Here is an 11,755-nt window from a genome sequence, read left to right as displayed (position 1 = left end):
GGCAGCAGCAGTGCAGCACAGCAGGGACAAAGGAAGCCATCTAAGCCCTTGTTACTTAGAGTGTCCGAGGATCCATGTCACCGGGGAGTTTATTAGAAATGCACAGGCTCAGCCTCAGCCCGGATCAGTGACTCAGAGCCTGTGTTTGAACAAGATCCCTATGTGGCTCCTGTGCACATTCTAGTTTGAGAAGCACCACTGCTCTAACCCACATTCGAAGCTGCAGTCTTCCGACCACAGCCCAGACACTGCGCCCTCCAGGAAGCCTTCCCCTGACTCCACGGGCTTTGGTTAGGGTGCTCCTTTCATACATACAATCGATCCCCGCCACCACCCGCCTCCACCATGTTGTCACCTGGATCTCGTCTGTCCTTCCTTGCCTGTTGCTGTAGGTCTGCCTGCCTGTCCTTCCTCAGAGGTGAGCTGTAGCCCAGATCATTCTGTGCTCACCTTGCATATTGCCTGACTCAGAGCAAGCGCCAATCAGAAGGCTCATTGAGCCAATGAATGAATGAGTGAGTGGGCAGGTGATCGTCAGGACAGAAATCAAAGCCTGAAATTCACAGAACGTTGGGTGTTTATTTTTGCTGCATCTTAGACAAGCTCTACAAGGTAAACACAAAATACACAGACTGTGTCAATGGCATTGATTTGAAACGTCAACTTCAGGCCACGGCATTTAGGATTTCTGGAGCACATTGGTTCAGGCACTTTTGTACCCAGAGGCACACAGGGTTTACCAGGCTGAAAGGGAGTGACTTGCTCTCATGGGGATGCTGTTGCCAGCTGCCGGGTGAGGTAGCAGCAGACACCAGATCAAGCCCAAGCACACAGTGCACCCTGCCTTTCATGAGTTGATTGTCCAGCCGGTCAGTGGCCAGGTCCTCTGCTGCACCTGTTCCCTCCTGCCACCCACCTCAGAACCAGTTCCCTCCCCTAGGAGCACCTGCAGCGGGAGGTGGGCAGGGAAGGGGAGGGAGCATACTGGATTTTGCTGGATATCAGCATCTTTGGTATAAGGAAATGCCCTGGGCCCAGGGAAGGCTGGAGGAAGGCAGCCAATACCGACTGGGCTTGGAGATCCCTGGCGTATCCCGGTTGCCCCTGTTCTCCCGCTTCCAATCAGCAGGAAATGGATGGGCCCTCATTTGGTGAAGCAAACGCTGGAATCTCCTCTTCATCGAGCCTCTCCGAGGATCACAGTGGCCACTCCATCGGGGCCCGTTTGGAAGACAAGCTTCTGCTGCTCAGCCTTGAAGCAGCAGATGGAAAACATCTGCAGGAAGCAGACAGCTTCGCCTGCACCGCCTTCCCTCCATCAGTCACTGGCCTAATGAGATATTCTTGCACTTGGCTTGCCCCGCACCCCTTTTCACTAAAGGACCCTAATGGGCTCTACAGACATGAGCTCGTGAAGCCTCCCTGGGTGGGGGCAGGGGCCTCCTCTTCTTGCAGCACAGTCTTGTCAGCCTTTGCTGGCTCGACTCTCTGTCCCTAAGATCCCCTCTGGCCTGGAAGACCTGAGACATAAGCGTGACCGGTGCTCTCCACTCAGAGCAGAGGTCAGCGTTTGCCTCACTTGTGTCTTCCATTGGGACTTCATGGCCTTTGTGGTCAAAGGTGCCTTCTCTGTGGAGGTGACAGATCATCCTCGTTCTAGGGTTGGGGGGGGCTCAGCCAAAAACAGCTGTTTCTCCACAGGGGACATAAAAGCAGTTTCAGTAGGAACGAGCAAGGGATGGCATGGGATTTGAGGACACGTGTCCTATGACCTTGGCTGTGGCCCAGCCTCTTGTGCTTTGGGGCAGCAGCACTTCAAGGTTGTAGCTTTGGTAGAAAAGACCCTCCCAACTATTTTGAAGCATAACTGCCTGGGGTTGATGATGCCTGGAGGGGGGGTCCCATTGCCCACGTTCTCCCTGTTTCCCTGGAGTAGTGGGGAACTTGGAGCCAGGATGGTTTTCTGGCAGTTTCTCTGGGCGGCAGTAGCAGAGGACATCTGATGAGGTCCCTCGTGTTTTTCCGCGGGACTAATTCAGTGGAGACAATCAGTCCTTCAGTGCCCTGGGTGGGTCCGGGAGAGCCTCAGCTGGGATGCTAAGTGCTGTCTGCCTTGTTTTCCCCTCCCCCTCGAGCTGACTTTTCGAGGGCCTGCTCTGGGGCCTTCCTAAGAGATAGCTGAACTAATGATCTGAAAGGTGAGAAGGCACAGTGGTTTAAAGAACGGTCATCACCAACTTAAAGGAGGGAAAGAAATTACACTTGTTCTCAAGATGGTTCATTAGTGGCCCCCGCACAGAGGAGACTTCACACTCCCATAAGAGATCAGTGTGTAGCCGCTGGGGTGACTTTGTACTTTCAGGAAAAAAAAATCTCCCCAGCTCAGGGAGGACTGGGGAGATCAGCTTGGGCCCTGACCCCCTGCCCCCTCCTACCTGGCAAAGGACCCCTCGATAATTGGCTCCGGGTATGGACAGCAGGCTCACCCCCCAGGGGCCCTGGCTCCCACCTGACCTCCTGCTGCTGCCGAAGGTGAATGAGGGAGGAGGCCACCCCCTGCTCTGCTCACCTGCTCGCGACTCTTTAGCCCTGTGCACCCAGTCTGGCTCCAGGCCGAGCTCTTATCTGCCCCCTTAGAGCCCCGGCTCTGCAAAAGCCTCGGGAAAGCAGCAAAAAGGGAGTGGGGACACAAATAGATCGAATCCACCAAGGTACAAGCCTCTCACTGCCGTTTCTGTGCAAAGAGTGTGTGTCCGTCTCTGCAGAGATCCCAACAGGGTGAGCTGCTGTTCTCCTAACATCCGGCACTGGCTTTTAAATCTACAAGTTGAAATCTCAGGGACTCAACTTTTTAGCTAAGTAAGTATAAATGCAAATCCCGTTATATATATGAAATCTACAGGAACACATATATCACACACGCGTGTGTGCCCTTCTGAATATCACCGCATACATGGGGGTCCCAGGAACTCAGACCTCAAACCACCAGCTTGCGCACAATTTCACCGTACCGCACGATCCAGAAAAGCAGCCCCGGCAGGCCCAGGGCGTGGTCCTGCCCGTGTCCGGTGTCTGGGGCCAGAGGCAGGCACCTCACACGTGGCTCGTCTTCTGGGCCAGGGCGTGGTCCATTGGCAGAGTGAACTTGCCGCCGCCATCCTTCTCCCAGCCCCTCCGGATTCTGGAGAGCCTGCGGCTGAAGCAGGGCAGCAGGAACAGGCCTTTGGCCAGGATCACGACACACGGCACCAGCAGCGTGAGCGTGAAGGTGGGAGGCAGGTAGAACTTGTAATGGCTGTCTTCGAAGGCACGGGTCCAGCCGTAGGTGAGTGTGTGCAGGGTACTCAGCAGCAGGGCCACGAAGCCCAGAGTGGACTGCGGGAGAGAGGGAGCTGGAGTTAGGGCCGGGGTCGCGATGCACGGCCATTCCACCGAGGGCTCGTGTGCCCGCCCTGCCGTGGGGGACGGAGGAGGGCTGCTCTGGGGGTTGAGACTCTGGGTTCCAGTCCCAGCCCCGTCACCCCCTCTCTGCAGGCTCTTCGTCCTACCCAAACTCTCTGAGCCTCAGTGTCCCCAACAGAAAAAGAAGAATAGTGCCTCTACCCTGCAGTGTGTCAGGATCGACTGAATCACGCGGATCTCGTAAAGCGATGCTGCTTTTCCCCAAACTGTGTTATGCGTCCCTTCTGGTGGCTGCCAGAGGACTCCAGAGGGAAGGAAGTCCAACGAAGCATAAAAACATTTTCCCAGTTTTGTGCATAGTTTAATGTCGTAGAGGAACAGGTGTCTGCCAGCGTACCAAAGCCATAATTTCACCAATAATATTTGGCCTAAGAGGAGGCCAGATAAAAAAGTGAATTGGTTTCAAGTGGATTTAAACATACACACAAAGTAACAAGCGTCCTTGGTGTGTGGATTTGGCACCGGCAGGGAGGGTGGCTCCGAGGCCTGCGGGCACCCTCGGCTTTACAGTGTCCCATCTATGCTCTGGTGCCAGCTGGTCCCTCCCCTCCCACCCACACCCTGCCTCAGCAACACCTCAGATGGAAACCCTGCCGGGTTCCTCTCTCGCCTGGAGGGTAGTGAGTACTGGGCGGAGACCGGGACAGTCACAAACCCAAACGGAAACAGGTTAGGCCATCTTGCCGGGAAGGTGAGCGTCCCAGCCCTTGAGCCACTGGGGGGGGGGGGGTTCTGTGCGCCACCTCCAGCCAGGAGCAGCCTTCATCGCCCCGAGGGCTATACAGTCCTGACTTTCTATGGGAGCCGTGGCGTGTAAAGAGCTGGGAAGTACCGATCTGTAGCTCTAGCCTTGGAATGTTTGGCGGTTTCTTGTGGATGACAAACGAGGCATTCTAGAGTCTGCTCGAATGACACTGGGACCCTGGGCAAGCCACTAACGGAGCCTCGGTGACAAGTCAGGGGTCCCCAAAGCGAACGTTGGAGATGTGGGGGAAGCGCTGTATGGATGGGCATTCTGCGGCTGCCAGACGAGCCCGGGATGATGGAGAGCTCGGGGCAGCAAGGGGCAGGGCTTTGTGGCAGGCACGGATGAGAGGCACTGGGCCGTTCTGACTGCATTCCGTAAGCACCGAGGAACCACTGAGAGATCTGGGGCAGGAGAGCCCTGTGTTTATTACATAAGGCATGAAAATAGCAGTGATTCATCAAGCCATGAACATATATGCATTTTCTCCAAGGAGACACTGGAAGAGTTGAATTGAAATGTGGCAGTATGACGGCATCTTGGGGTACTCTTTATAGGTTGGCTTGGAGCTTTCCATAGGGAAGCTACAACTGGGCCTCCCGGATTTCCTTCCAGCCCCGCTTGTCAGCATCAATCCAGGGGGCTTGGTTGAGAGACAGTCTTGCTTGCACTCCCCTCAGGCACGGTTCTAAGTGGGTCCGATTCTACTACCATGCCTCCTTATTCTCGCTCCTCCCTACTGTGGGGGACGCCTTGCTTATGCCCACTCCAGTACAAACCAGGATGGTCAACCCCGGTATGTGGAAGAACATTGTTCGGAAGAATTGCCTGCGATACTTTTATGAAAAAACAAAACATTTTCTAATGGCTATATACTATATATTCTTAGGTTCCCAAGTATAGCATTTTTGACCCCTAAAAAATACTAGTTGCCAAATGACCCCCAGTTTCTAACCTTCTTAGCCATCTCTGTGTTTTCTTGGCTTTTAATAACTTCGAAGCTGTTTTTATTCCATCTTTAACAATTTCCTGGCTCCACACAGCCTGTCGAGAAGAGCCATGGGTGGCTCTGTGCTAGGACCCAGTTATGTCATATGAAAACGGTCAGCCCCCAAATGGAAGGCTCCCGGACCGCAAGTCACAGCCAGATCCTCATCACTTCCAGATGAATCTACCAAGAATTCCAAATCTCCTCGCAACTTCTGACCCACACCAACTTGGTCTAAAAGTTCTCATCTATCGATATTGCGGACTGGGGTTAAGAAGGTCTCCAGCACTGAAGGAATAGTTGGGATTAATATCCAGCCCATACAGAGAACTCCCAAACTCAGCAACAGAAAACCAACACCTCAATTCAAAAATAGGCAAAGTACTTGAATAGAAATTTCCCCAAAGAAGACCTACGGATGGCTAATAAGCACACGAAGAGATGCTCGACATCACTCATCATCAGGGAAATGCAGGTCGAAACCACAATGAGGTGTTGCCTCACACCCACGGGGATGGCTACGGTCAAAAAACCCAGAAAACGAGTGTTGAGAGGATGTGGAGAAATTGGAAGCCTTGCGCACTGTGGGCGGTGCGGCCGCTGTGCATGGCAGGGGGGAGGTTCCTCAATAAATTAAAAATACAATTACCACGCACTCCAGCACTCCCACTTCTGATCTATACCCAAAGGAATGGAAAGCAGGGTCCTGAAGAGATAGGTGCACACCCCATATTCACAGCAGCCAAAACATGGAGGCAGCCCAAGTGCCCAGCAGCAGAAGAATGGGCAAGCAGGGTGGGCTATTTCTAAACAGTGGACTATTATCCAGCCTTAAAGAGGAAGGCAGTTCTGACACCTGGTGTGAACGAAGCTTGAGGACTTGATGCTACGTGAAATCAGCTGGGCACGAGAGAGACAAATACTGTAGGGCTGCACTTATATGAGGTGGAAAAGGCATAGAGACAGGAAGTGGAATGGCGGTCGCCAGGGCCGGGGGGAGGGGACAGTGGGGAGCCAGCGATTCATGGGGACAGAGCGTCGGTGCTGCAAGACAGAAAGAGCTCTGGAGATGGGTGGTGGGGATGATTGCACGATAGTGCGGATGTACTTAGTGTCACTGAACTGTACGCGTAACGGTTAAGAGACTCAATTTAGTGTTATGTTATCTTACTACAATAAAAAAAGAATTGAGGGGGAAGGAAAGGTGCCCAGCACTGACCATCAGGAATAAATCTTGAATAAGCTGGGCAACTGTCCTGATGTCCCTCAACTAGCTGCCCGGCCCCAAACCGTGGCTCCCCTTACTCACGTGGATTTCCTGGGCTTTGCTCAGATGGCTGGGAAGTGCCTTTTACCCCTGAGTCTGAGACTGTGCTTTTCACATCTGGCTCCATGCTAACATCGTGGGGAGCTTGGGAAAAATATGAATGCCCAAGCCCAGCCCGGAATGCAGATGAGATTGGTTTGGGGTGGGGCTCAGGCTAATACGTAGTGAGGACCAAGAACAAGTAATTTGGGAGCCTCTCATCGCCCAAGCCTTTCCAGCGTCAGGATGAGAAGCCCATGTGCTCCTCTGCCTAGGCACTTGATTCGGATGGACCCGATCCTATACGTGCCTTCCACAGAGATGCACTGAGGCCTCGATGGGCCCCCGCTCTGCGTCGTGGGGCTTCCCCAGATGCTGAAGCCATGAGAACCCACCCAGGCTGAGGGACCTAGCCCTGGTGGCCCCCGGGAAGGCCTCAGAATTTCCCTTAGGGACATGCCCTGGAGCTCCAGTGTTTGACCCACGTGGGCCACTGTCCGCAGCCCCTAATTTGGAGTGATGGATTGTGCTAGACAATGTGGACGTGCCCTGGGAGGGCACTGAGATGCGGCTCCATTCCTTCATCCCCATCCTTTTGCCATCCAAAATTCCATGGTGACAGATGGCAGGAAGCCCCAGCCTCGGGCTAATGGTTTACAGAGAGGGCTGGCAGCCAAAGGTCGGCCAGTAACAAAGGGCCTTTGGACTTCGCAATCCCAACGGGACGCCTGGATGGTTCCACTGAGTTTGTTTGCCTCAAACTCCCTCTCCTTGGCAACGATCTGAAAATCCCACACTGCCCCCCGACCCCAACACCCCCCCACTCCCCAAGCTAAGGCCATGTATATTGTATGTAAGCTTGTCAGAAACAAGAAACAGCCGGGTTGTCGGGGGCTCCTGCTCCTGGTCAATTACTGTGGCACAGAGGGGCTGTGGACAATCGCCCACGAAACCGGTCGGAGCTGGTCTCTGTCATTATTTCAGGCAGGTGGCTGGAGTGCGCAAGGTCACAGGAAGTCCCTCTAACTCTGGGGCAGAACTGAGCGGCTGGCACAGAACCCCAGTGTCTCTGAGCGGCCCCGACCTGGTGATTCTGCACCCTAAAAGTGTTTAACTGGCTTATTTCAAGCAGTTAGCACAGCCAAGACCAAACCAAGCCATAAACCCATAACCACAAAACCCCAAATTTAAACCTTTGAAAACAGCCTCAGGAAGAAAAGGATAAACCTAAACACAAGTCACCACTATAGAGTCAACACGCTGTTTTGATGGCTTTGAGCTCCATGAATCACCATAGACCCAGGAGTCAGGCCAAGCCCAACGAGCAGCACAGCTCTCCGCAGCCAGCTGCTCAGCCCTGGGGACCCGCTGTGGTCTTGTGCGGCAGCGGGAGGAGACGGGGTCCCGGCAGCGGCGGTCTCGGGGCTGAAACCCGGATCTGGGTCCGCCACCACAGTCGTTACCACACACATGCACCTGCCCCCCAAGGAGCTCACAAAAACAGACTTCTTAGGCATCTGAGTCCATAGGTCAGGGGTGGGTCTGGGTACCTGTAATTCTCCAAAAGAGTTCTGTGACTTTGACCTTGGGAGATGGTGGCTCGCGGTAAGCATCACACTTTTCATCGCTGCCCAGGACCCAGCCAGGTATGCCACATATGTAATTAGAACTCCCGAATCAGTATAATTGAAAAAAAAAAATCTATCCTTAGAACATGCAAAGCCCTCTGACATTTTTGTAACATTCTGTCCTATTTCATTTTTAAAAAGCCAGTTGCGATCCACTGAATTAATTTCACGACCCACCTGCGAGTATCAACTGTGGTTTGCAAACCCAGCCCTGGACCATTCTCCCGCCCAGGGCTGGAGTCTCTTGGCCTCTCGTGAACTCTGAAATGGGTGGTTGGGGGGCACCTGGGTGGCTCAGTTGTTAAGCATCTGCCTTCGGGTCGGGTCATGATCCCAGCATTCTGGGATCGAGCCCCGCATCGGGCTCCTTGCTCGCTGGGAAGCCTGCTTCTCCCTCTCCCACTCCCCCTGCTTGTGTTCCCTCTCTCATTGCCTCTCTCTCTGTCAAATAAATAAATAAAATCTTAAAAAAAAAAAAAACACGAAAGAAATGGGTGGTTGGTAGCTTAGTCAGGAATAATGGAAATGTGGCCATATACCCAAAGAACAATAGCAAAATGCTTTTGACTTCCTTCCACCTGTCATCTCTCACGGTGGCTCACGACACCTCTGCAGGCATTAACTCCATCTTACAGGTAAAGTGAGGTTCGGGGGGCATTCATCACCTGCCCGCGATTCCAGAGCTGGGACAGGGGGAGGCAGAGCTGGACCCCGGGCCCTGGGCGCTGACAGTTCTTCCTCCCTGTTAGCACGCTCGGGAGACAGAGCATTTGTTTTCGGGGACAGAATGTGGGCGTTTTGACTTCCCCAAGTAAAACCCTGCCTTTCTACCCATCTCCCGGCCTTGCAACCGCCCCTGCTCTTGCAGTGGCCGAGGGACTTCCATATTTACATTTCAACTCTTCAATATGTAAAGTCGAGCTCGGCTCCTGAGGTTCCAGTCCGCTTTCGCTAACAAAGTCAAATCCTCTGGCTTTCTCCGGCAGCCAGAGCCGGGCCTGTAATCTACAGCTGCTTAAAAGAGCAACTTTTCAGTGAGGGGAGCGACCTGCAGTCTGTTTTAATTGTGGATAAACCATGTACCCCAGGATACCCCAAGCAGGAACAGGAAAATCCTAGATTTGGGTGTGCGACACATGGGGCTTAGCGGCAGATAAATAAAATTCTGTTTTTTCCCCTCTCTGCTGCTGGCATGTGTTAGCCCTGAGCACTCCTCCGGAGACCTTCTGAGATAAGCAGAGCCAGTGAGATTCAGAAACAGACATACTAAACAAAAAAAACAAACAAAACGCAAAACAACTGCCACTGTGTTTTGTTCTAGGGTATGTAAACGTCCCCAATCGGGGACAATTAATTTGGATTACATAAGAGCATTCATTGCACGGTCAGTGTCCCTCTAGAATCCCATACTGTGTCCTCAGCACACAGACAAGAGATGTGACAGATTTTTCTTGATCCTGGGGGTGGAGACGAGAGCTGTTTTCTGCCCTGATCCAATATCAATGGCAGAATCCAGTATTAGTCAGCACCTATCCAGAGAGGGGATGAGTTAATCCGCCAACACTTGGGGGCTGACCACGTCCTTTGTAGAGAGAACAGTGGGAGATGCCAAAGCCGTGTAGAAACTGTCCCTGTCTCAGTCATCCTTGTCACTGAAACGTGGCTGTGCCTGTCTTGCCCGCTATCACATTGGAGCCGTAACGCGATGCCTGGCATACAGTAAGTGCTCAATAAACACTCCCTGCGTGAGTACCTGCGTAAAGACCCCCTGCCCTTAGCAGCATTTCCTAAACTGTGTTTGGTGGCGTGCAGTAGCCGTTCTCTGAAAAACAGAAGCAAAACAAGAAACCAAACCCCCACAGGTGGGGGGGGAGGGCGCTCGTGCCCAAATAAGTCTGCTTAACAAGGCTGGTTTATGGCAGACGCTACCAGACTCTCTGACGTGCCAAAGTGCATTGTGTTTCTCTTAGGGAAGGCAAATCTCATCTCAAACCGATTTGGCTACAGACGCCCTTTTCTCCGGATGCTTCACAGGAACAGTAGCCTCTGGGACCTGCTATGGTGTGGCCCTGTCCAACTGGTGACCCTAGTGCTCACCCCCTCTTTGGCCCTGTATGAATCAAGGGGCGAAAGGGGACCACAGAGCCGGTCGAGAGGGGATTGCTGGGCGGTGGGCAAGGCTCGCTCACCGGCTCGCGGACTCCCAGCTAGCCCAGTGACATAGGCGCCTCATGCGCTTTTGTCTGGGAAGCCCAAGAGCTGTGGGAACGGAGCATGTGTAGTCCAGGGTTCACTGTTCTGATGTCTCGTTTTCTCGCATGCCTACATCTGGCTTCCTCAGATGTCCTGAGGACGAGCTTGTCCCGCAGCCCCTTTATCAGGAGACGTGGGGGAGCCCTCAAGGCTCGGGCAGGCGCCGGCGTGGGACGGAGCGGTCCTGTCGCACAGATTACGAAAAACAAGGTGGTTCACGGAGGGGAAGCTGCTTGCACAGGCCGGTCAGGGCCCACGCCACGCGAGCTGAGGCAGAACTACTGTACCTGAACGAAGCTGAACTCCTTCCAGTTGAGCGAGTTCGCAATGGAGGGCAGCGACGTGACGGCCAGCAGGGACAGCGTGCCGAGGGCCAGCACTCCCAGGGACAGGTAGATCTCCATCCGCCACACTTCCTCCTCGATCCACAGGTGACTCTTGTTGGCCAAGACCTGGGGTGGATGGAGGAGATGCCATGAGCACGGCGGCAGAGGCTGGTGCCCCAGGGTGCGGGCGACAGGGTGTTTCAGGCCTGGAGAAACACCGTGATGACTACATTCCCACCACGTCCCACGTGGGCCGGCTCCTGTTCTAAGTGCTTTTCAGGCATCAGCTCATCTAATCCTCAACAACCCCATGAGGTCGGGGGCACTATTATCCCCATTTTACAGATGAGGGAAACGAGGCACGAGGATCAAGTAATTTTCCCAAGGTCACACACAGGGTAGTAGATGGCAGAGCTGGGGCTGAGACCCGGGCAGTCTGGGTCTTGGCTTTCTCGAATCCTCCTGGGGCCGGTCAAGCAGCACAATAAGACATGCAGACCACTCAGGGCGCACAAAGACACACCGAGAGCAAAACCCCTCCACGTTTCCTGACTCAAAGCCACCAGCTCCCAACTTCCCACGCAGTTCCCCATTTCCACCTGAAGAATATAGCTTTGGCTCAACCATTGCCAGGCAACAGAGACGGACATCTATCACCATCGCCAAGTCGTGAGCACTTACGGAGCACCTGCTGTGTGCTGCGCCCCGGGCTGCGGGGAGCCAGGGTGCCCGCCCTCCCAGAGCTCTGGGATCCCCCACTGAGCTAGAGGCAGACACAAATCAGGGAGCCCCCGCAGGCCCAGAGATTTCTACCACCCGCCTCCTCACTCCCAGCCCCGCCAGCACTCCCTCGTACGGCGCACACACGAGGAAGCTTCCATGAAGGTCCTTCCATTGCAACCGTCATTTGCCAACCAGACAGGTAGCAGAGTTCCTGGAAGTTAAGGTGTTCTCTGAGAAACACCCTGAAATGCTGGGACTTTCATTCTAGCAGAAGATCAAAGAACAGTATTTTCTATTCGGAAATGTAACCCTGCCTTAGCAGGG

At 53.8% G+C, this 11,755-nt stretch overlaps 1 protein-coding gene across 1 annotated transcript in view; it reads right to left on the bottom strand.

Annotated features, from left to right (window-relative positions):
* Nucleotides 1-559: 559 nt before the first annotated feature.
* Nucleotides 560-11,755, bottom strand: part of STEAP3 (STEAP3 metalloreductase) — a 44,551-nt gene continuing 33,355 nt past the window's right edge. Inside the window, exons 4-5 of the mRNA XM_040645793.1 lie at nt 10,670-10,834; nt 560-3,375 (exon numbers count right to left, since the gene is read on the bottom strand). Coding sequence (XP_040501727.1) covers nt 3,094-3,375; nt 10,670-10,834 — 447 coding nt within the window. The 3' untranslated portion in view covers nt 560-3,093. The remainder of the gene's footprint in view (nt 3,376-10,669; nt 10,835-11,755) is intronic.

The sequence above is a fragment of the Ursus maritimus genome, unplaced genomic scaffold (assembly GCF_017311325.1).
Source record: "Ursus maritimus isolate PB19 unplaced genomic scaffold, ASM1731132v1 scaffold_1, whole genome shotgun sequence".
Taxonomy (NCBI): Eukaryota; Metazoa; Chordata; class Mammalia; order Carnivora; family Ursidae; genus Ursus; species Ursus maritimus.
This window is presented reverse-complemented; position numbering and strand designations above follow the sequence as displayed.